This window comes from Patagioenas fasciata, chromosome 1 (assembly GCF_037038585.1).
Source record: "Patagioenas fasciata isolate bPatFas1 chromosome 1, bPatFas1.hap1, whole genome shotgun sequence".
Classification (NCBI taxonomy): Eukaryota; Metazoa; Chordata; class Aves; order Columbiformes; family Columbidae; genus Patagioenas; species Patagioenas fasciata.
Window position 1 is genome coordinate 188716248 of NC_092520.1, and position 25914 is coordinate 188742161.

General features: G+C 39.4%; 1 protein-coding gene across 5 annotated transcripts in view; it reads left to right on the plus strand.

The window, feature by feature from the left end:
* Window positions 1-25914, plus strand: part of ST7 (suppression of tumorigenicity 7) — a 152041-nt gene that overhangs the window by 92805 nt on the left and 33322 nt on the right. For all 5 annotated transcript variants that reach the window (XM_065855999.2, XM_071803332.1, XM_065856007.2 and 2 more), the window contains 6 exons: window positions 3193-3247; window positions 3780-3895; window positions 5044-5119; window positions 7543-7697; window positions 10952-11049; window positions 21921-22035. In XM_065855999.2, the coding sequence (XP_065712071.1) occupies window positions 3193-3247; window positions 3780-3895; window positions 5044-5119; window positions 7543-7697; window positions 10952-11049; window positions 21921-22035 (615 nt within the window). The remainder of the gene's footprint in view (window positions 1-3192; window positions 3248-3779; window positions 3896-5043; window positions 5120-7542; window positions 7698-10951; window positions 11050-21920; window positions 22036-25914) is intronic.

Below are 25914 nucleotides of genomic sequence, written 5' to 3' on the forward strand. Positions count from 1 at the left end.
ATGGTTGCTCTGAGAGACAGGCCAGCCTGCCTAAAATGAAGAGTTCCCCAAGCACTGATCTTTGCAGGCTGAAGAGGAGTACCAGGGGAACTTGTCTCCCTGCTTGGGTGACTCAGCTACCTGGGGGCAGATGAACTGAAGAGTTAGCCTATGAGTGAAGATGCTGAAATACTATTGCATCTGACTTGAGTTGAAGATACTCACCGTTAAAGAAAGCCAGGGCAGGAGCATCTTGGCTTGTGTTCCTCATCTGTAAAATGAATCTTACCTGTTTCAACCCTGGTTTGGCATACAGGCCATAATCTTAATCTTGGAAATTAATTCAGCTTTCATTAGGGATATGCCCCCTAGAATCAAATATGTTTTCATGAAATTTTATTTCCTCTGCAGGCTTTAAAAATATATCAGAATTAACAAGTGAGGAAAAGTGAATGAAAAAACCAGATTTGGTTATGGACAAAATATTATTACTTAGCAGCTAAGGTGCCTATGTCCATACCTGGCAAATTTTACTTTTATTCTTCAGTGTTGTGAAAACAAGCAAACAAAAATTATTTTTGAACTCAGAAGTTAAATAAAACAGGTGGCCTCAAAACGCCTTGCTGCCTACTGGGTACTTCTACTTAGGGAAACCTCCATATAGCACAGCAGATTCAGCTGTTGTCATTCCCATCCGTGAATAGCAGCATTGCATGGTGCAGGATATTAGATTTGGGTGACCTGGCAGGAAGCATGAGGTGGCTTGGAAACACCTGTGTGCACTCATCAGTGCACTCAGTCGCACTTCAGCACCTCTGAAATAACTCCAGCCATTTTAAAGCAGAAGGCACAGTATTTTGACTAATGAGGTTCACTCAAGCATCTTGACTTTTCTGATATAAATAAATAGTCCAGGAGCATGCTTACTTTCAGTGCACTGGCACTCGAGTCTATGAGCTGGGACTGTCACTGTTTCTGGTTAGTGTGTCTGTATGGATAGCCGGTTATTCCTGCCTTCAGAAAGATATCAGTGTTCAAAACTTGATCACTGAACAAGGAGGCAAAAGATTAATCTTCAGTAAATCCTAATTGCTTATATAAAATAAGGACATTTTTATATTATTAGTATGTAACAGAAAAGGCAACCTTTTCAGTTTACCATACATCAATACTTGGATTTTTTTTCACTATCCAACAATACGAAAATTACTTTTTCACATGGCTCACTGTGTTTTCCTATGAAGATGTTTGACTGCGGTAGAATATTGCATTAGGTATCTTCATCCTCAGAAAGGTCAGAAGAATAGGTGTTTTACTGAGGCCACGGTATCAGCAGATACCACGATAAAAACAACAAAGAGTGCATCATGTTTAACTTGTCAGACAGATGTCAAACTACCCCCAGGACAGGCGGTGGTATAAAACCCCTTCTTCACGTCCCCATTTTGTTCCACAGTTCTCCCTTTCCCTGCAACAGCACTGAAGGACAGCATACCTCAGATAAAGTATAACGACTTAAATATAAATAATATGAGCAAAAAGAGTGGTGTCACCATGATCAAATAGTTGTTGTCTAATCTTGTTGGTTGCAAATAGAGTAGGCCGAGCCATTGAATTTTAGCTCTGGAACTGAGAAGGCTGATGTTTATTTAATATTGTGTAAAAACTGTCAGATTGAAGCATGTCAGACAGCCGTACCCTCTGGCTGTCCAACAGAATGGCCGAATGTCAATCAAGCACTTCTGCTGAGTAAACCAGTGGAGCTTTCTAATATTATCTGTCTGCTGAAGTGGTTAGTTGCAGGATGCAGATGTGAAATCACTGCTGTCTTCCCAAACATCTTCCCCTTCCCATCTCTCAGTTTCACACACATGCAAGGTGATGGAGGCACCAAGCTGAGGACCATCTCCTATGCCATTTGACTAGTTTTTGTGTAGCTGCAGGTGTCATTATATTCTTGCAAATAATTTATGTAAAATGCTTTTTGTGCCACTTTAGCCTCAGAAGTGGGAGTTAGGCCCATCAGAAAAGAGTAGGGCTTGACTTGTCGCTTTGTATTTCTCTTTCTTTGATGGAACAGGCGTAAAGAGAACAAGCACATACTTACCAATGTTGTGCAAAGTAGGGTAGCTACCCTGCTGATTCAGTATCCCAGCAGAAGACTGTTGCTGTGATCTCTTAAGAAACAATGTCACAGAATTTCATAGAGAAAAATGTGCTGGTTGACTTCTGGTGGTGGAAAGCCGCTGGTGAAATGCTGTGGGGCCAGTGCTGCTGTTGAGTTTTTGCGGAGCACCACATGAGGGGTCAGTCAGTAGCAGATCTGTGGTGGAATGACGTGCTGCCTCTCAGTGAGTCTTTGTGTAAATACCGGGTTTGATTCTGGTCTTACCTTCACTGGAGTGAATTGTCTTTGTTAAAATTAAGAGAATAAATCTGGTGTTAAAGTAAGAAAAGCCAGAATCAAGACCTCACCTTTTCAAAAACAATAGAAATTGATTTTTGTGATTTTTTGAATTCTCTTCTAAATTGCTTTGTTGCAAATTGTCTTATCTATTCCTACCTGTAGCAGGAATAATATTCAGGAATAATTTGCAGGATTTTTTTTTTTTCCCCAAAGAGAAATATGTGAAATGCTTTGCAATGCAATGAACTTTTCTCTACATCCTTTGTCAGCTCTGGGATGCTTATAACTTAAGTAAGATCAGCACATGTTGCCATGGATTTTTTACTTCACAAGCTAAGGAGGAATTAAATTTGGCAACTGTAGCTGAAATTCTGTGATTTGCAGAATTAACTGGACAGGGAAGTTTTTCTATACAAATAGCAAGTCCATAGGGACTGAGTTAATTACTGTTTTTCAGTGCAATAGCTCACTGTGATCCCTTTTCAATTCTGCATTATGGTAAATGTGAGTCCTGGCACTAACCAGTATTAGCTTTTCATCTGGCATTTGGAGCTTTGTCAGTGGTTATTAGTCTGGAATAATAACATTTGTTGACACTAATTTATAATGAAATTATTATTTTAAAAGGGAAGAACAGTCTGGTTACCTGCATCTCTATGCACTTGACCTTTTTTTTCCATTTGCACCTATAAAAACTGAAAGTTATTTGATAAGGGTCTTTAGAAGGTAACTGATGTTTCTGATAAACCTCAAGTACCATTGTAATTTGGGAGAGATTCATTATTGTGTGTTTCTATTTATGACAGAATGCAAAGTCTGGAGAAATCCATTAAATCTGTTCAGAGGAGCTGAATATAATCGGTAAGTGCTATGATACGGTTTCAGGCATCGTACTGAGTTAAGGACGTCAGCTGTACTTTTGCATTAACCTGACTCAGAGATGGAAAAACAAAACCAGCTGTGAACACGTGCCAGGTTTTTCTGTCATTTGTAATATGTTTCTGAATGAAAAGGAATTTAAAACCGTGCTCATGAACTTGATATTTCTGCAGGTTTTTGTGATCTTATAAAAGAATACCTAAGTGCAGTGTAATTCCCTCCAAATCACTTATAGCAAACAACCTGATGAATTTTATCTAGGTTTCATGTAGTCTTAATGTTTGAATATGTGTTACCGATTTCCAGTGTGCACTTCCCAATATCCTCATTAGCTTAGGTTCAACTACTGTCACTCCATCCCAGTACAGTGCAATGCAATGTGTGTTGGTTACGAGATTGACTGGGTGACCTTGGTAGGCTATGCCCATCTCTAATGTCTAGGACGCTTTTCTAGATTAATTTTGCTGAATGTGACTTCATTAACCAAAATTCCTCTTTGTTGGTATTTTTGCAGGTATACATGGGTAACAGGGAGAGAACCTTTGACTTACTACGATATGAATCTTTCAGCACAGGACCATCAGACATTCTTTACATGTGACACAGATCATTTACGACCTGCAGATGCTAGTAAGAGACCTTGTGAACAACTGTTTCTGTTAATAGGTTAATGATTGTGTTAAATTTATGCAAGAAAAATGCAGTCAGACTTCAGTTCTCCTGCGCAGATAAGGAAAGGCAAAAGTTCAGTCATGCCTGGAAAGCTGTTACTGTTGGGTTTGTAGTATTCTAGATTTGAACAAGTATCTATATAAGCACAAACTATTTGTGTCACTGTTTTGTTCTACTTTCTTGTTGAAGGCATTCAGGGTACCATTTGCAAGTGTAAAGACTTGGTTTTTTCTCCTGTTTCTTGCAGTGGCTTTAAACATGTATTGTTGATTAATTTGCCTCCACCTACAGCGTAGTATGTTGACTTACATTATCCAGGTTCCACTTAGTCTACGCTGACAGAAGAAAGCGATCTTATGTAAAAGTTGAGTCCTGTGTTTCATTCCCTAATGGAGTTAGCAGCTTTTTGAAAAAATGGGAACACATGTACAACAGAATTTGATATAAGTAGCTTAAGCTGTATTAAACCTTTACTGTTGAGTCCACGTTCAGACTTTGATTCTGCTAAAAATGTACGACAATGATTTCTGTCGTCAGAATTTGTTTCTGAATAGACAGTCTCTTAGGAAAGGAGACATACTGACAGTTGGGCACTCCATTCTGAGGGCTTAATTACAAAGGAGAACATACTCTGCTTTTTTGACAGATGGTAAACATGAAACCTATTTTCTGAACTCAGTGGGATAATTATGAGGTTGTCTGATTATCTGGGATGTTGTTTCCATTTAACATTCACCTAAAGTAACAGCACACTAAGAACTAGAATAAGAATCCCAACTATCCTTGTATTCTTTTGTGCCCTATGGAATCTATTATACTTCCCCAAGAGGAAAAAGCTGTTTGTCACCTCTGTGTGTGACAGTGCAGATGGCATGATCTCTCAGCCAGATTTTCCCATGGAAAAAAAGTTTAATTAAATGAAAGAATAAAGTGAGTTTTGGGGACAAAAGCTCATGTTGATTGTGTTTCTTTTGAGTGGTCACTGAGCTCTTTGAAATGCAGTGGAGTTGGGCTGAGAGCAGTAAATTCTGTTATAATACAGTAGATTCTCCTTGTTAGCACTGTAATGACTGATATGCCCCTGTTTTGCTTTGTTTATTGAATAGTAATGCAAAAAGCCTGGAGAGAGAGAAACCCTCAAGCCCGAATTTCTGCAGCACATGAAGCTTTGGAATTGAATGAGTGAGTGACAACAACATTAACATTTATTTCCTGTCATTTAAAAGTCTGTTTGATGATAGCTTGAGGCAAGGGGTTTGCTACAGTAATTTTTAACCATGATTACAGGCCTGTCACAGGAAGGCCTACAATGAGAGGAAAAAAGCACAGCTGCATGTTGTGCTAGCCACTCAGAAGATCCTTAGGGCAGTGATTACAATGAGAGTCTTTCCATTGATGTCAGAGGGCTTTGGATCAGCATAGCAAAGTGTTAATTAAGTTCCCTCCTGATGAGCATATGAAATATGCATTTATGGGATGAAGAGTTCCCTTCTGGATTTCTCAGTCATCCTGAACAAAGGCGAGAAAGAAGGGACTCATAAACACCTTCTGAAATACTCATTTCCTAGGGTAAGAGAAGACAATCATAGAATCATTTCAGTTGGAAGAGACCCTCAGGATCATCAAGTCCAACCATAACCTGAATCTGGCACTAAACCATGTCCCTAAGAACCTCATCTGAACACCTTTTAAACACTTCCAGGGATGGTGACTCCATCACTTCCCTGGGCAGCTTGTTCCAGTCTTCTGGGACTTACAGCCTTTGAGTCCATTATTTATTTTCTCAAGGTGAGGTGCAGTATTTTGAGATCCCACAATAAACTCAGTGCTGTGATGCTTTACTGGCATGGCAAACTGTCTAAATATTGCCCCTTAAGTTGCTGTCAGAGAATTCTAGAATTCCATGAACTGGTGCCTTATGGATTGTCCTTCACATGTTTCATCAGAAGGAGAAAAAGAATTTTTTGTTCCTGGGCAGCAGTTTAACTGAGAGAGCATGTAGCATAAAGGCTTTTGCGGAAGTGAGCTATAAGCCTGTCCTGTTCCACCCACGTATCACAGAATGGATGAGGTTGGCAGGGACCTCAGGAGGTCACCTGGTTCAACTCCCTTGCTCACGCAGGGTCACCTACACCATGTCCAGATGGCTTCCGAATATCACCAAGGAGGCAGACTCCACAAACTCCATGGACAACCTCTGCAAGTGCATAGTCATTCTCACAGTAAAAGACTGTTCCCTGATGTTCAGACAGAACTGCCTGTGTTTTAGCTTGTGCCCATTGCCTCTGGTTCTGTCACTAGGCACCAATAAAAAGAGCCTGGTTCCATGCTCTTTGCACCCTCACTTCAGGTATTATCATATATTTATGAGATTCCCCCTGAGCCTTCTCTTCTCAAACCTGAACTTTCCTAGCTCTCTCAGCCTTTGCTCATATGTGAGATTGTCCTGTCCCCTAACCATCTTCGTGGCCCTTCATTGGACTCTCTCCAGTATGTCCATGTCCCTCTTGTACTGGGAAGCCCAGAACTAGACACAGCACTCCAGTTATGGCCTGATCTCTCTCAGCCTGCTGGCAGCACTCCTAATGCAGCTCAGGATACCATTCACCACCTTTGCTGCAAGGGCACATTGTTGACTCGTGTTGAACTTGATGTCCACCAGGACCCCCAAGTCCTTTTCTGCCAAGCTGCTTTCCAGCTGCATGGCCCACAGCAAGGACCAGTGCCCAGAATCTTGTTTTCACCTGGGCCTGCTGTTACCCATTCCTCAGCTGGTGGATGACTCTTGTGAAATGCAGCTAGAGACAGCTGCAGCCTCATTCTATTCCTGTATAAAGAACAATCTTATCAAGTGTGCTTTGTATTGGAAAGAAGTTAACAGGCTATATTCCAACTAACTTCAGCTGCTAAAAATGTGGCCGTCAAGTTTCAAGTAGTTGCCTGAGCTCCTTCTGTAGGCAATGAGAGAGGCACCTCCATTCAGCAGTTCACTTTATTCCTGGACAGATGTTTAAACATGTGAAATGAATGGCATTGTGAAGATGCTCCTTGATGGAGGTGGAATGGCACAGATAGTTAAGAGATCTAAATTAGACAGCTAAAAGCTGAATGAGGTGACTCTCACCATGTGTTTTACCTTTTTCTGTACTCCTAAAGCTGCTTTCCTGTTTGTTTGTTATGTTATTAATCTCTACAATCACATTTGTAATCTATTCTTTGCATATAACAAGTGTTATATGTTCATTTCGTACCATCACAGTAATGGAGACATTTGTGTTAAAACAATAGTGCGTAAAACCAGTCTTGGTTTCCAGAAGGAGTTTTAGTGAGACAGGCCAGGACTGCTTGTTGAGACAGTGCTTTACTTTCTGGCGCAGTTGTCAGTAAGTTTACTCAGGTGACTGGCTGAGTGATACAGTACCTACAAATGAGAGTCATGATCTGGTTGCCTGAATATTTTTGTTCATCAGAACAGTTCATCAGAAAGCTATGCAGACAAAACTCCATTGCCTCTGTATTTGGAACATCCTTGCCAGTCTGCATGTCTTTGTACAGCTTTTATTTCATGCAACTCTCTCATGGTTTTTCCTCTGATATTTTTGCAGGTGTGCTACTGCCTATATTCTCTTGGCTGAAGAGGAAGCAACAACAATTGTAGAAGCAGAGAAGCTGTTCAAACAAGCTCTGAAAGCTGGAGAGGGCTGTTACAGGCGTAGTCAGCAGTTACAGCACCATGGTGCTCAGTATGAAGCCCAGCACAGTAAGTTTCTTTGGAGGGAATAGCCATTTTTATAGAGAGATAAGTTCTGGAGAGTTCTTCTTTTTGTTGTTTTGAATTGGTTTAGTGTTTTCCTCTCAGAACCGTGTACTCAGTGTTTAACATTTATTTAGAATATGACCCTAGAGCCAGACTATTCTGTTGCAGTGTTTTTGCTTGATTCTGTTGCTGAGCTAGTAATGCTCACATTACAAATACACCTTTTTTGTGTCATGGCAGAAAATATTGTAGCATGTACTTAGCAGAAAAGAAAAGGTAGCAGAACCAAAAGAGATCTGATAGTCAGAAAACACTGTTTTAGGAAGTTGAACTGAAGTGCCTTTAGCCATTTTGAAAACGTGGGCTCATGTTGTGAAAAAGCAGTAAAGAATGATGGAAGCAGGAGTGAAGTGATGCTCTGCCAGCTTTTTTCCATCAGTTGTGAGGGTAAAAATGTGCATTGTTCTATGTAGAAGTTAATGAGATCGATTAACCAGTGTGACATTTGAAAAATTAGTTGCATACATCAAGAAAGGTCACAGAAACATAAAAAATAACAACTGGAATAATGCAGTGCTCTAATTGAAAGTCTAGATTTTTTTTTTATTATTTTAAATAAGCAGGTTTAGCTACTGTGCTGGTATTTATTAGATGCTCCTTAAACCTTAGAAAATACATGAGAGCTCGCTTCCAGTAAACGAACAGAAGGATTTTAAAAACAGTCTAGGTTATTTCTAGTCTATGATGGATACCTCAGGCAAAAATAATACCAATTAATTATGAAAGTACAAGCACTAACATACTTTGGGCATCTTTGGGTTTCTCAGGACCCAAATGCACAGCCTCTGGCTATCTCACATAATTTGAAGATTGCTGATAATAATCGTACGTAGTGAAATTGTCTGTGATCTCTGGTTTCAAAAGTGTACACAAGTCGATACCTGAAAATCTGAGGTTCTATAAAGCTTGAGGGTAGTATTTCAGGCATTTGTTGGTTATAAAATTATATTTAGGATGATTTGCTTATTTTTAGAGAAAATAAAAAATGGAGCAGCTAAGCCCTGGAAGCAATTTTCAGGCTCTAGCAGGCTTATAGTTGTCAGCAAAACCTTAATGTGTGCACTCATTCCATCCCGAGCACAGAAAATGAAAGCAATTGTATGAAAAATACACAATAAAAGTAATTAAACCCCGTCATGATGCTTACGTCCAAGATAACCTGGTTAAGTTTGTGCAGGCAAGTGTAAGTATGGTATTTTTGTAACCTGTGTGTCTGGATGACTACTGTCATCATCAGATTTGACACCCTGAACCTTCAGTATTACAGCAGAGGAAGCAACCAGTTGAATTGCAAAATGAAGCGCGTTGCCACAGAGCAGGAGGGGCTGAAAAGTGAGTGCCAGCTCTGACTGTGGCTTCAGGAGGCGCAGATCGTCCAGTATACCACCCAGCCTCCCCTCGCTAATGTCAGTGTGCACCCACAGGAGTTAGGGGAGTTGCAGCCTCAGATGGTGCCTCAGACACAGAGGCCTCAAGTAGGATTCCCTTGCTTATATGCTGGACTTCTGCATGGTTTACAGAGGTGGAAAGTTCAGGTCTCTTTAGAGGGGAAGGACCGTGGACAGATGCGTTGCAGTTACTGCGTGGTTATGAAATGTTTGTCATTCCATTTCTGGTCCTTGAATTTGACTTCGGGATGAAAAAATGGGCATTTCATCTTTTACAGGTGAAAACACTATGTGATTTCTTGAACAGCAGCATATTGTTCTATATTTCTGTTTATCCATGTGTTCCACCTCCTTCGTACATTATTTTATGCTAGACCCTGAAGTTTAAGAGTAAATCATTACTTTGAGTACCCAACTTAACCTCTGTCAGAAGGTACTAGTTTATAGAAAATGCAGTCTTCTTTTTAAGGTGGCTCATGTTAGTCACCCCAAATCATTAGTCACTTCAAAGAATTTTGACCTGGAAAGTTATCTTGATTTCATGGTAAGAAATGCCTTTTGACCATTCCTTCCAAAAAGAAGCTTGACCTGAAATGTATACCTCTTAGACTACCTAAGCATGTTGAAACAGATGTAACTAATAAATTGTTTATTAAATATATAGGAATCAATACAGAGATAAGGAATTACATAATATAAAATACAACCAAAGCAATTCTTCCCCTCCTTTACTTATTTTTTCGTCTAAAGTCACACCTTTCAACCTGGCTCATAATCTATCTGAAAACTGTAATCACAGCTTTAAAACCGTTTGTAGGTACCTGGAATGTTTTCAGTACACATCTTTTTCTTGTTATGAGAGACTTGAAAATGTTAGGAACAGACTAAAATCTTTACAGACTGCATACTATACACTATGATAGTTTGTAGCAGGTGTCTTATATTTTCATGATATGGTAATTTTATAGATGATTAACTGTCTGCTCATTTCCTGTTGGTCCGAAAGCATATTAAGAGTTTGCATTGGAATTATAGGGAAGAGAATGAGAAACAAACAAGTAAGAATTCTCCAAGAGGGTAATTATTACAGCTGTTTACTTTCTGTCATCTTTGCTGTTAGGGCATCTTCCAGCACCTAGGACTGTCATATCTGAAACATGCTAACTTGCCATCTGCAATTAACGGTGTGAGGAATTCGAAGATGATAACTGGGTAACAAACAAAGGCTCTCTGTAAACTGAAAGTTCAGGGTATACTTCTTTTCTTCTAATCATTAAGGAAAAAGACTGTTAGAGGATGAGGATTTGTTTTGCTACATCTCCTATTAGCAAGCATGTACATCATAACTTACAAAAAAGGCAGTATATAATGTGCATTTTCATGGATGCTCTTGTCTTAACCGTGTATGTGAATTGGTAAATAATATAATGCTGTGTGTGTGACCACAGAGTTTTGCGCCATTGCTGACTTCATAGGGGTTCTCCTTGCCTCACTTGATTACGTGATGGTCTATACCTTATAGCGTTCCCTGTACCTTCAGATCTGCTTGTATTTCATAGGTGCAAGGCCAATCTGTAGGTCTGTATTTATACCACTGTATATCAGGAGTAGTTTTACTGATTTCAGTGATATTGTGCCACATCTATATCATCAGAATTTGGTAATCTTTTATTAAAATTATTGTGCAAGCATTGATAGTCAATTAAAAAAAAATCCAAGAAAACTATGTTTCCTTTTGTGTTGGAATATTAAATGAACCTTTGTTTTATCTTTTTTATCTTAATGCTGTTTCTTTTTCCTCTTATACAGGAAGGGACACCAATGTGTTAGTTTATATTAAGAGGAGGCTGGCAATGTGTGCAAGAAAGCTGGGAAGGACCAGGGAAGCAGTGAAAATGATGAGAGATGTGAGTTTGGATTTGTTTCGCATGTGATACTTAGATAATAGTAGCACAGAAATGACGCACATTTGCTTACAAGTTAGCATCCATTCTTGCTGCATGCAGCATTGCTGATAGTCATTTTGTTTGTGTAATGTACGTAAAGGTTAAGTTGAGAGTTCATTTACAAGGCTGTGAAAGCAACACCATGAAGCCATAAAATACCAGATGAACAGTTGCCTGTACAGGCTGAATTTCCCATCCTGGTACATGTGCAGTGGAGTGCAGTCTGCAATGATTTGATAATGAAATTACATAGCATTTTTTCTGAAGCATGTAATGAATGTTGCTAACTTAACAAGCAGGTTGTAAGTGTTCTGTTTCCTCCTTATAAAGTTGCAGTTTGGCTCTGTGCATTGCTTACGTCATGCTATTCAGACCCGAGGATGGTGTTATTTATTTATTAATGCAAAACCTATTACTGAGCCGTCAAAACCAAGTAGTTAATCTATAATGGACTGATTTCCCTCTGAGATGGGGAATGATTGTATCCCTGTTTTGTAGGCAGGAAAACTACCAATGGTAGTCATAAGTCAGTAAGCGACAAAGCTACACATTTGAAACACCAGACAGTAGCTATTTTGGGGATGGCAGGGGGGGCAGGTGTCCACATAAGGCACTGTGTATGTTTCAAGTATGTAAAACACTCAAGTTTAGAGATAGCTGCGAATGCCCACCATTTCTTCAAGTGAGATTCCCTGGATGCAGATTAGAACACAATTCTAAGGAGGTAACTGAGGAGGTAACTTGCAAGTCCATGACAGGAGGAATGTAGCCCTACAGCTCTGTGCAGCTGATGGTAAAACTGTGTACCAGTTTCCTGTGTTCTCCTTTCTTACACTTCATTTTCCAGCTCCCACAAAAATGAGGTAGAGATGAATCCGGCAAGATTTAGAGTTCTGCAATTTAAGCTGAAGGACCTAAATTTTAAATGCACAAAATGGAATCCTGGACCAGCATGAAGCACCTGTAAAGTGTGCTATAGACAGCTCAGATGAATGGTCCTGAAACCTGCCTAGTGAAAAGAGAAATTCTTGCCGCAAATCAGTGGGAATTTTAATGTAAAAAGGCAAATTCTTTTTCTGGAGCTTAGGCACTTGCATCAATGGCAATAGGGCAAGAATGTCTGTGAGTTTGGAATCCAGCACCCAGCATCTTTTCCTGGAACTGGGGCACCCATGAATACTTTTTGAAACCAGGGAGCAGAGTTCATAGTCATAATGCAGGACTTTGTCCTAAATAGTCTACCAGATGGCAAGAGCTGAGTAACTTTTGTTTCCTGTCTGTAACTGGGGTTTTTCAGGTGTGCAACTCTCACTCTCCAGAAACACCAGGCTCCCAAACAGAGGTGTTGAACTTTTCAAAAACTCAGCTGTTGTACAGCTAAGAGTGAGAGAAAGAGGTATGGGGAAGAAGGACCTACTTTTGCAATCCTGTGGTCAGCTGGGAGAATGTTGATTTAAAAAACATTGTCTTCAATCTCGTCAACTCCACTGATTCTTCATGAATTTTGTTACATAGGCACTCTGGGACAAATACTGACATGTTTGGGGACAAACATTGAAGTTTTAAGTTCTGGCATTAGTATACAAGAAAGATAGAATTTTGAATTTCATGTTCAAATGTCGCACATCATAATTATGGAAACTTCTGGAGCTTACCATGGGCTGCTGAATGTGTTTTGTGATTTGTAGATAGGGCTGTGTGGAACAGATACTCTGTGAAGCCACGTTCTGCTGATGTCAGTATGTATGGTTAACTGTGTTTGGAGAGCACAGGGACTTGGGTGGTCCATCTAGCCCTAGATTCCTTATGCAAAGTGAGAGCCAGAATGTTTTGCCTATAATAAATGGTGTATTCTGTCACCAGAGAGAAAATTGTGTGTTGTTCAAGTTAAGTACAATGTGAATCTCGCAAAGCAACGATGACAGGGAGACCCAAAGTCATCATTTGTTAGACACTTGAAGGATGGAAACCACTCACCTCAGTCGGAATGTTAAAACACTGAAATGAAAGGACTGGATGCAAGACAAAGGAGGTGTAAAGATAGAAACTGAGCCAAATCCTCAGAACTGAATGTAGGTGCCTCTAGAGCTCTTCCTTGTGAGCAAGCAGAGCCAAGAATTAGCTGGTCCATAGATGAAATGTAAAAGCAGCAGCATCTGTAGGTCACAGCTCCAGTACACTGGGAGCCAAGAGCAGGGTCAAGTCAACTTTGCAGATGCTTTGCTTAGACTGACTTGAAGCTACTTATTTCTGATGAATGCATATCCTCCCTTTCTTCATGGAAGACATAAATAATATACTTACGAAGAAGTCTGAAGAACATTAATGTCTCATTGAAGGTTTCTATATGATTGATGAGGGAGGAGATTAATTTATTTGCCCTAAAAAGAATATGAAGGATTTGTTGGCTGGGGACTGCTGAATCTAGCATCAAGGGACAGAGGGTGGAGGCCCTGTTTGTGTTTGAAAGATTGAAAACAGATTTCTCAAGACATGGAACATGATGGAAATGAGGTGTTAAGAGGTTCATGACACCATCTGGGAAATATGATTGGGATGCAGTGAGTCTTTGCCACTTTGAAAAAATAAAATATTTGAGAGTGTTTAATTCATTGCATGTATGAGGCCATCTTGAGGACATTACTGATGGATTAGATTGTTTTACTTGAATTTTTTGTAAGAAAAGAGTGAGATCCTGCTTAGAACACCTCAATGGAAAGAAAATGAGTTGGTGGTGACATAAATAAGTTTTTTTTTTTTTATGGTTATATACACTGCTGATAGGGAAATCATATTCTTTGATATTATATTTAAGATATTTAAAACAATTTTTTTAAACCATTTTTGAAACTTCTTAAAAACAGGGGGGGTTAAATTAAAAAAAAATATAGGAATTTCTGTTGCTTCTGTGATTTTCAGATACCATTTTGTTACTCTTTTTGTTGCTTGGATGTCATTCATTTAGCTGAGTTGAATTAATGAGAATTGCAAACATGTAATTTTCATGGAAGCTTGTAATTGAATCATACATAGGTGTTGGTTTTGCTTGTGTTTCTGATGATGATTATTTACTATATTTTGCTATAGAAACCAGCAGCTGTCACTGTTTGTATATATTGAGTTAGCTTATGATCTCATTTTGATTAGTGTATAGTTGGAATAATTCCAGTCTAGTCAGCCGAGTTATTCCATTATACACAGCATGATATGGTCTGTGAGGGAACTAGATCTCTTACTGTCCCTGAGGAGAAAGTCTACAGTACTGGTTGTTTTATTTGTTGTGCTGATTATGTTAGGAGGACCTAAACTAGTGTGTTCTAAATAATGTTGGAAAACTTGGCATGTGCAGAGGTGAAAGGCCCTAAGGGTGACTGTGGGGAATCTACAGCATCCTGTCTAGGACGGTAAAACTCTTCAGTCTCCTGTCCAGGGTGGTGAAACACTGGCCCAGGTTGCCCAGGGAGGTGGTAGATGCCCCATCCCTGGAGACATTCCAGGCCAGGCTGAATGGGGCTCTGAGCAACCTGATCTAGTTGAAGATGTCCCTGCTCATTGCAGGGGGGTTGGACTAAATGACCTGTAGAAGTCCCTTTCAAACAAACTGCTGTATGCTTCTATTCTAAGGGTGGCAGGCAGAAGGCGTGCTACTGGACAAAGTGAACAGGAGCCCTTAATTGCTTCTTCTTTCAGAGAGAAGATGAAAGAAACTCGTTCTAGAGTGCTTTTATCTCCTACCCCGTGGCCCTGCGCCTCCTGAAGGCTGCTTTGTAGTCTGAACCAAGTATATGTCTCTGAGACACAGTGGAACGGCAACTTGCCCCATGCTTTGCAGGTTTGTTTAGAAATAAGTGAAGCTGAGGGAGAGAAGAGACTCTCCAGGTCTTTCCTTAGCTCTGGAGAAGGATAGAAACCAAAACACTTTTTAAGGGTCAGAAAAGTACATTTTATTTCTGGGATCAGTCATAACTGCTGAGAAATTACTCTTACTACCACAGTAAAGGACCTAGAAGTCTACTTCTATGTACCTAGCTCTCAGTATTTCAGTTGGATGCGTTTATGTGTTCTTCTCAGTGCCCACCTGCAGTCTCTAAATGCATATTTTATGCTACAGGAGACACTGAGGAATGATCAGTACCTAAGCAGCTTGTATTGTTAGAGTTCTGCACATTTATCAATGGGCTGCACAATGAGTTGTTTAAACAGTCAGGCTACCCTGAGCATTTAAAATGGTTTAAGAGGTTACATCACCCGAAGGCTTCCAAAGGGTACTAAACCATACTAAAACAATTTTAGTGATATGGATAGGTTGGGGGTTTGTCTTTTTATGACCAGCGGTATTAGTGATTTTTGCTGATGTGATAGTTCTGCAGATCTACATACTTTCTTGGCAACCTCTTTTGCTGGGCTTTGAATTAGGTTTTCTGTTCGATATTCTCTTAAACGCTGTATTCTTGTATGCCTTGCTGATTTTGCTCTCTGGTAATGGAAGTACTTAGACAGGGCAGTGTTCTGCACCTTCAATTATCAAACCATGTCAAAGAGAGTACTAATTGCAAATAAAGGTGTTATGTTATCCTTAGTAATTGAACAACAGCAGCTACTTGCACTGACAACTACTGTCTCTCCCAAATATTTCTGTGCTCGAGGCAAGGAGCGAGTCAGATTCTTTGGCTTGTGTTACACAGGTCAGGTTAAGCAGGCTGCTCTGCCTTGAGTGGAATTCTAGCTTTATTAACGTCTGCAGCAGTTACTTAAAGTACCATTTATTAAAATATGAAGAAAAAGCATTTCTTAGTTAAATGAGACCAAGAGTAATCTCATAAATTTTAGAAGAGTCCTACATTTGTGAACGGTGACTTTTGCCGATCTCCACCACAGAGCAGTGTCTTCAGTTAATTCTTGTTCTGACACACAAGCACTGCAATAACAGCAAGTGATATATGCTGATGTTAACATTTCCATGTGTCTGTGCATTCAAGTCTGGTTTGTTTTGTCACAGATTCACATGTTATTGGTAAGTGGGAGGGGCAGGTCAGACCATCCCCCATTTGAATGGGCTCTTAAATAAAGCAGAGGCTCGTGTGATTCCCCTGATTGGATTTATCCCTTTTCCTGCACATGACTCAGACCCCCCACCTTTTATCATGGCTGTGATCCTGTGCAAAACCCTCAACAACTAGAAATTTGGTGACTACTACCTAAACCAAATAATAATGTTTCTCTTATGGGCTTCCAGCACCATGATTCTGTTAAGATAAAATAGTCACATAGTCTTGGTATGAGCCCTGGTAACTTGGACTCCTTTTTGTCTGCCCGTACACATCACTCCATGTCCAGGGGCTTTGCATTGTCCTTTAATCACGCTCTTTCATCTCTCTGAAATGTCCTCGCCAATTTCTGAGCTAATTGATAATTTCCTCACTTTAATTTCATTTAAAAATCTACTTGTAAAACCATGACGAAGTTTATGCAATCCGTACTTTGGGATGATGCAAGTAAAATAATGTTTTTGAAGAGGGTTATGAGTAATGACTTTATTTTCATGCTTTATAAAGTTACTAATCTTTGATGTATATATATATTATAATTTATCACTGTTACTACTTTTATGTGATAATTCTTTAGTAGTGAAATACATCTGGAACAACTTGTGCTCTTCTAGTTTTGTGCCACATTCTCTTCATTCCTGAAATACGTGCATTTTTACAACACAGTACAAATAACAGCATTTTCATAATTATTTTCCTCAAAGAACTTAAGTCATACTCTGAAGGATTTAATCCTTCAATTAAGAGAGAACATAAAGGCTGCATGTTCTAGCATATTTCCTTAGAGCTTGCATATTCAGTAAGATATTTTTCACTTTATTGACTCAATCCTACATGGAAGAGAAGTCATATTTTCTGTGAATATTATGAAGCACTAGGACTAAACTCATATTTACCAGATTAAAAATGGAATGTCAGCAAATTTTATACCTGTGCCATTCCACAGTCAGTGTAAACTGGATCTGGGTCTCTTTTCTGACACTCTGAAGTTCGACCATTAGATGTCATGTCAAATTCCCTGAATTCCACATATGGATGAAAGTATGTGGATCCTAATGCTAATCATTTCCAAGCTTCAAAAGAACAGGATCTGCCAAATTTGGCTTCTTAGCTTCTGTCCTCTCAGAGCTGTGAAAAAGTAACTGCAGAGCTGCTTCCAAACAAAACAGTGATTATTTGCCAAAAGGAACGTAACACTTAGAGAAATGCATTAAATGACAGAATCCTACTTTTGCTGTAATTAAACAGAACTAATTCAGGTAGGTTCACTGTATTCCAGGTTGCTTTCCAACTCTTGAGAGCGATGAGAATGTCCATTTACATCACATGAATCCCACTCACAATGAGACCGCACTGGAATGAGTTCCACTTTTAGGAGCAGGATTTAGCCTAATTTTTAAGCATTTGGCATTGTTAACAGAGCCTTTTTGTGTGCTGGCCTTAGTCTGCTGACAGTGTTTCTTCCCTTCTGCCCTTGCCAGGTGAGCTGGCCAGGACAAACACTTAAGCATTAGTGTATATCATTAGACATCAGAGGGTTGCAAATGCCTCAAGCCCAGGGCAAGGTTCAGTCAGAACTTAGGCATCTGAAAGCTCAACTGTAGACAATGAAGCCCACAGAAATGGAAGTTTATGTTTTTCTACTCAGAAATGGCTTGGAGTTTTGCTTTTTCTACCTTGTTCAGTTCACAGTTTTTACACTTTGCGAGTCATACGTGAGTAAACAGCTTTTGCAAAGTGCTTGTGAAAATAACAGTGCTATCCAGACTGTGTGCTTGATTCTGCAATGGTGATGGCGAGTTGCACCTGGAAGGTGCCATCCTCAGTCATTCCTCTTTTAGGAGACAGATTTTTACCATTTCAGATAGCCACCATGGGAATAGATAAACTAGGAATTAAGGTTGTAACAGTTTCACTGTTTGCATTGGATTTCTCATTTGCTTGTTGTTACTGTTTCTTCATTTTAAGCTGAATACAGTTTTCATATTTATGAATGCATTCAGCTGAATATATTGATCTAAAAATGTTTTAGTTTGTTGTGAAAGTAAAAGTAGCAATGAATGGTTGCATGCTCTGCCCATAAAATACGTGACCATGCATACAACCATAACACAAATGGAGAATAAATGTGTCAACACCAGGTTATATATAAGATCATTCATTTATCCACCTTTGTATTCCCTTGAGTCTCATGGTCTAGTCGTAGGCATAAACTGTAGCTTAAAGCTGTTTTCTACACAAATAATCCATCATTACTAATTGATACATGATGGTAATATCATCACAGGGAGAGTAACGGATGCAACAGTTAAAGCTACATTGCTTGAAAATGTTTCAAAAATTAGATCTAAATGAGAAAATGCCGATGACTGAAATATTCTCAGGGAAGGGAGTCATCTTCATTAAACTGTTCTTTGGGAAATAAAACTTGTTCCTCATCCAGCAAATCAGATGTGGATTTCCTTTTACCATTTTTTGTGATCGTCACGTTTTCATATCCATCACAAAATCATTGAATCTACACCCTGCAATATGAATCGGGGTGAGTCTGGAAATATGGCCCTCCCAGGAATAGTGATAAGATATCCGGTTGTGTCAGACTTATTTCCAGAATTTTTCAGCAAACTTATACTTCCAAAATATTATTTATCTAAAAAATTAAAAATTATTATCTACCATTTCTCTGTATCTGCAGTATACCTAATGAATCTGTCAATGAAAAGCAATTTCACTTTCTGCCCATCTATCTATTTCCTCCTAAATGTGCAGAGCAGTTAGAAGGGAATATGGGCTAACCCAGCCTCAGGTCTGAATTTCATCACTGGAAAGTATTTTGACCAATACAAGTTCGAAGTAACATCCTTGTGAACATAGATTTGGTATGATATGTTCAGTAGCTGTTTGAACACCCTTATATTGTGAGGGAATGCATTCATAGCTGTGAGGTGTCTTTTTCATATGGTATGAAAATAAGATTGGCTTAGTGGAGCACGGCTCTTTCACACCAGCTGAGACAACAACTAACTGGAATTTTACAATGACACTTTCAGTCCTAACTAGTGTTTAGGTAAAAAGCTCTAATGGCTTTGGTGAGAAATATTGAGTGCTGAATTTGGTGGCTGTCCCTTGAGATCTTGAGGTGTGGAGAAAGATGATAACAGAACCTTTGTCTTTTCTTTAAGTGCAGTGCTTGTCACTGAAGTGAAAGCATTTGTCAGGTTACAGTGAAGGCATACAGAGAATTAAAATTGATAAGACAAACAATGTGGCAAAAGTTAGTCTGTAACTTCGCAGAAAATACATCTGTGGGTGCGTAGGGAAGACTACGCCTCTTAGAGTCCAGATCAGGACTTGATGCTGTAGGGGTCTGGGGAACTCGAGGGTGCTTTCTTCTTGTGTTTGGGGATAATGTGCCCATCTTTACATCCCTGTTGGGAGCGTGAGCCACCTCCCTCTCCATCTGCGCGGCAGGGAGGGAGGGAGGGGAGCGGCCCCACGCGCTGCTCCCGTGGCTCCTCAGCATGACGCAGTATTTGGCCTGCCCTGACCATTCCGCAGGCCGATGTTGCAACCTTTGTGGCATTTTTTTCTTGCCCAGTATTTGCTTTCTCTCTGAGGCCTAAAAGTTACCCTGTCATAATAGTTTTCCATCTAAGTGGCTTTACTTTCTGCAAAATTTTCCAAAAAATGAGTTTTTGCTGTTCCTGAAAATTATTTGCAGCGAAAACTGTATAAACTACATCCTGAGATGACAGAAAAATCAGTTCATGCCCTCTCTTTGTTTTCTTTTTTTAATAGCAAACATGCTGTGGTTTGTTCAATGTTTGAGTAGCTGAGTGTCTCCTTAGAGGTGTTTTATTTTTGTAGTTACAATATCAACTGAGTTCATTATAACAGGCTTGCACTTCTTAACATTCGACCTTTCCCAGATGAAACCTTAATTAACACTTGTCAGTTTGGAGGCCTGGCAGTCCAGACAGTGACCTTTATTCTGCTGCTGTCTTAGGCAGGGTTTATCACTCTGACAGAACCTAATTAAAATAAAAAATAACCAGTGAGTGATGTCAGTGACAAATGGAGAAACAGAATATGAGCTCTTACTGACCATGGTACATCTATAACTAGCTGCAACTCTTCCCTTTTCTTCACTGATGGAGAGAATGTTATTCTGCCAGCCATTATTCATTCTCAATGAGCTGGGATAATCTTTCTTAATCCCTTGGAGGGGTTTCTTTGCAATATGTTCATTCTGAACTTTAAATCTCTGTTTATGTAGAGCCAGATTCTGTCATGCTTTTTCCTGCCAAATAGTAGCTTGCTCTGTTAAAAATGCAATAGTAAGTAAGAAAAAGAATAAAGCTAGGTAGGCTCTATGCTGGATCCTTAACTGATTAATCCAATGATGTGTGTTTCCACCTGCAGTTATTTTTCTTCTTGAACGATTACTTCAGCTTTTTATTTTACTGTCAAATCCGTCCACTTACCTAGGTGAGCAGGAAGGCCTATGGTCCATTTTTTGGAAAACCGAAGAAGAAAAGCCTGCAAACTGTGCAGTTTTGTGTTCCTTTTCACAGCTTCAGCCTCTGCCATTGAAACTAGGAGCTTTATGGCAATCACCATGCCACTAGCATCAAAAATTCAGTGAGCTCTTTCAGCTGCCGTCTTAGTGATCGTGATCCTCCCCAGAAATCTATATAATCAGTTAAACAGAACACTGCTGTCCTCGCCTTTGATATTCTAATAATCCTCAAACTGCAGCAAAGTCAGTACTATCCAGACAGCCAAATTTAGACAGGCTTACCCTTTAAGGTCAGAACAGTTCTTACATCAGCTTATGCCAGACCATGAACACAAGGAAGAGATTCTCCTCACTTTGCATCTCTGTTTACCCGTTAAGGTCTCTTCCTTAACAGGGTGAAACTCTTGTGAATTACCTGTTTCTCATTTTCTGAAGTTCTTGGTGAATCTCCACACCTCTTGCTCCAATACTTTCTTATTTTTGTTTGTTACCTGTTTGTGAGATTAAAAGATTTGCTGGTTCTCATCAAGGTCTCCGTATCTTCAAAGGCGGGTTTATTAAGTGACGGAGTTTTCAAGTCCAGCTTACTGTTTTCGAATGGAGCACGGCACCGACTAGATTATTTTAACTATACATTTCATTCAGTTTGTCATACAAGATAGATTCTTTAGTTATAGTGTTAGATTTGTATAAACTTTACCTTTCCCATTGTTGCTGCATTTTCTTTTTTTTTTTTTAATTAACCACAATTGTAGTTGTGTTCTAAAGTTTCCACAATTACGAATCCTAATATCACACACTTCATAGTATAGTTGCATATATGTAAGCTCCTCTCATTTGATCTTTTCTGATTTTTTTCAATGTATTTTCTGTATTTTTCCCCTAATATACCAGAGAGGTACTGGATTACTTACTTACGGCTGAAATACAGGAGCTGCATTTTTCATTATTCTTTTCCAGTACAATAAGATAACTCTTCTTCACTTTGAAGAAGCCTGTTAGTTGAAGGAGAGTTTTGTACTCAGGCAGCTATGTTCTTGGATTTGACTAATTACATCCTATGCAAAGCATGTCTTGTCAAGAAACCTGACCCAGTGTCTATTAAGAGCTCAGAAATTTCTGAAATAATAGTGAACTCTGGGAAAGAGCCAAGAACAAGGAGAACTGAGGGGTTTTCACTTGGTGTTGGTCATTTCAGTGCATTTTGAACATGAAAACCTTTTCTGTGTTAATGATCTAACCCTTTCGTATGTTATTGATTTTAGCTGATGAAGGAGTTTCCTCTGCTCAGCATGTTCAACATCCATGAAAACCTGCTAGAGGCTTTGTTGGAACTGCAAGCCTATGCAGATGTCCAGGCAGTCTTAGCAAAGTATGATGGTAAGTTTGAATATATTTCTATTTTCTGTATCTCGTACACACAGGAGCAATGTGTCTAGGACAAACTCTTAGAGTTTAGGAAATACTGTAATTAAGGTGATTGGCATGAGTTTCATAGATCCAGTTACACCGACCTTAATCAAAAGATTAAACATTGTGCATTTTTTTTGCCAACCCATGCTTAATTCATTGTACAGGCTAGTGGAACTCACTAGCAGCTTTTCAGTGCTTTCTTTGCTTTCTGTTGATGTTTAAAGAACATCCATTTAGGTTCTGCAGACTTTTTTATTGCATGCTGTGCAGACCTTGTCTGAAGAAAGGATTATCAGTTCCCTTGTGGACTTTTCTATGAATGCTGACTTAATAACATACAAGGGCTTTACAAACATTAATTGATTTAACTTCACAGCAGCCTAGTGAGTAAGCAGACTTCATGTCTTATGGGGAAAACTTGGAAAGTTTCAGAAGACTAGGTAAACTTTTTGCATTAATTTTCAGTATTTTTCAGTGAGCATTGGTTTATGCAGCATTACATCACTTCTAATGTTCAAATCGCAGCTCCCGCTGACTTCAGCTCCAGCCCTTTGAACTTTAATTCATGTTAGGTTAAATGGGTTTTCCTTGTATTGTGTAGAAACTTTGTGACAGAAACAGGAATACAATCCAGTTCTCTTGAGCAGCATCCACCAACTTGCACAGTGCCACTTGTCATCCTCTTCCTGCAGTCCCTGGCTCCCTCACTGTCCATATTCCAAGTTCTGCAACAAGTGAATCAGGAATCCTACAGCGGTCAGTTTCCTACCGTGTTATTGTACTACAGAGTCTGCATTCATCCTCAGAAAAGTCTCATTCTGTGCACTGCAGTATGGCAGGGGAGTTTATGAAAGGACTGTTATGTAATCATATAACTGAAAATGAGATCATAACACACATGAATCAAATAGCTGAATTAAGTGAAACAGGTAGCCTTAATTTTGATGTTTCTTTACTCTTTCTCTAGGTTTATCTTGTAGCCTTTAAAATGTTCTTAATTACTAGCTCTTCCAGCCTTTCTGGTGTTCTTTGAATGGAGATTTTAAACTTCGAAAGTTTTTTTAAAGGTAGATAGAGATCATTACAAGTACTGCTGTTTAAATGGCTACCACTATGGGCTCTGGAGCCTGTATCCACAGTACTTGGGCCACTCTTTCTCTTTGTTCTTTGAAGGACGTAGCATTCCTTCCAGCCTGTCCTTACTTGACCTTCTGTCCCATTTGTCTACTGAATTGTCTTCTCTTTTGCATGGTTAGGTTCCGCTGTCACTCCCAGTTCATACCAGAGACTCCTTGTTCAGCCACTACCACTCATTCCCAATTCCATTCTTCTGCCTCTCCGAACTACCCATCCCAATTTTCTCTTCAGGGCAATGGTGATCGTGATATATCACCTCACCCACTTTTCAGCTCCGGTCTTACCAGACATCTTTTCCACCTACCCTTTTCTCTGTGGCTTTTGTGTCGTCTTTGTTTGACATTGGCTGCTGCATTGCCTGGATGCCAAAAAGTAGAACAGTAAGAGCCCACACAAACAGAGGCTCACTGTCAGCCCCAATACTTGGCCCCATATCATCACATGAAACAGCTGCAAGAGGGTGATGCATAAGTTTATTGGAGTACTGAGACGTGTGTTCTTGGTAAGCAAAGAATCTTTCGAGGTTGTAACTGAAAAAAATGCAGAAGCTTCCACTGAATATATGCTGCTTTTTTTTTTTAACATCTTTGTAACTTAGGTGTAGATCACCATGGACTTTATTTTGGCACATTAAGAAGCAGGTAAATAGGAATGCACATTTTTATGTCCCAGACACCACTGGATGATGGTACCTTCTAGTCTTTAATGTAGTTATGAGATAATAGCTCCGGGAGACAGCAGAACTGTGACAGAACAGAGAATTAAGCCACGCTGTACCAAATCTCAGGCTGAACTCCCGCGCCAGGTCTACTTTTGCCTACTGAAGCACTCACCCCTAGTTTTAAACAGCGTTATGGTGTCAGTTTGTGCTGTGGAAGTTGATAAAACTTGAAAGTGTGTTTTGTTTTCTCAAAAGGATCTCCTAGAGTCAGAACTGAGGTTGTAAATGTAACAAATGAGGCTTTTCAAAATAAAATTCTTCTAACTTCGAACCCATGCAGTTTGAACTCACACTTTGCCATATATAAACAAAGGTGTGCATATACACTAGGTATGCACAAGGACTTGGCAAACACAGGCTTAACCAGTATAACCCTCACAGTTCCTGAGTCTCAGAAGGCCCATCTCAGGGAGTCTCAGCTCATTTTAGAACTCATCAGCTTCACGTGTTGTAAAATTTATTGGAATATAAAACAATGAACTCATTTATGCTTTCCTATCTCCAGTTTCTGTTGGTCCCACTCCACTGCCTTTTTTTGACTGAGGACAAACCTGATTTATTGTATTTTGATAACATATGAACAAATTATTTCCTTGAGCAGCCTGCCCCCACCCTGGGCTAAAAAGTTGGATCACATTATGCGAAACCTCAGCCTCTGCAAGCAAACACACTGCTTTACCAAAAACCGTGTGTTAAATTGTGTTTACATTATGTACCTGGCAACAGAGCTGATGTCCATATTCATTATTCATGGAAAAAGGGCCTCATTAGTGGGAAGGCATGCACTGTTGCTGAGCTACATCGTTATGGTTTCAGAGTTCACTGCCTGTCAATAGAGTGCAAATGACCTAAATATGGCTGAATTCTGAAAGGATTTTTGGCTCTGATTTAACACATATCCATGTTATTTACAGCGGAAATAGTTACGGCTGCTAAAAAAGCTGTTCTTGATGGAATAAGCTTCTGGTATTCATAGTAGGTAAAGTTTCTCTGCTCCTCTTTCCTTGCTTTTTAAACGGATTGTTTTCCAGTGGAGTAGGTGTGCTTGTAGTGCTGCATAGAACAAATGATTTATTAACTTCCCTGGGCAGCCAGTTGCTTTGATTGTTGTTATCTGGTAACTTGGGCACTGTGTGAAAACTCTGACCTTTCTGGCAATTGAAATTCAGATCTAAAAAGAATGGATGTCTGTGTATTTAGTCATAGTCATGCAGTGGTTCCTCCCTAAACCTGTCCTTGCTTTCCTTTTTTTAAATGACAGCGTTTTCCAGTGAGACTATAAGCCTTCTGGTTTGTAGGAGGAATATCTTATACAGATTCCCCTTTCACTTACCCCTTTGCAAAGAAGGAGTCCCAAATTCAAGGTTCACTTGCAAAGATCATTTAGATCAAAGGATACATAGAAAGAAAGTGGCTTTTTAAATACAGAAGGTCTCATTCTGCTCTAGGCTATGGCACTTTTCTATTTGGTAACAGCTTACTTCAAAGAATCTTACTTTAAATTGCTGTCAAATCAGAATACACACCTTTGAAGAAACACTTTAGAAACAGAGTCTTCTTTGTCTTGAAATACTTTTGATTTAGTGAAATCCAAACAGGTAAAGTAGAGCAGTTAACTCTCTAAAATGTAGCCTATTCAGGGCTACTCTCCTTTCTTCAACCCTGCTCTGTCTAATTTCTTCTTTTCCTTACAGACTTATGAAATGGGTAAATTCTACTTGCATTAAACTTGAAGGTGTTCCTTTTGTGGAGAGTTGCAGACTGATGAATCAATTGCACGAAGTCTTCAGATAGTCTTCTGCATTTTTGTGTATATTTGTGTATTTGTGGTCACAATTCCACTCCATCAGTTTCAGTACTTGCCATGATTACTTTTGGTATTTTTGAGAAGGTGTTCTACCAGTGGAGCTAACTGACTAGATGTTCTAAGTGCAAGAAGGCGTTTTCTTCTGAGTTAGAGAGATAGCAAGTGGCAGTATGGAAGCAAC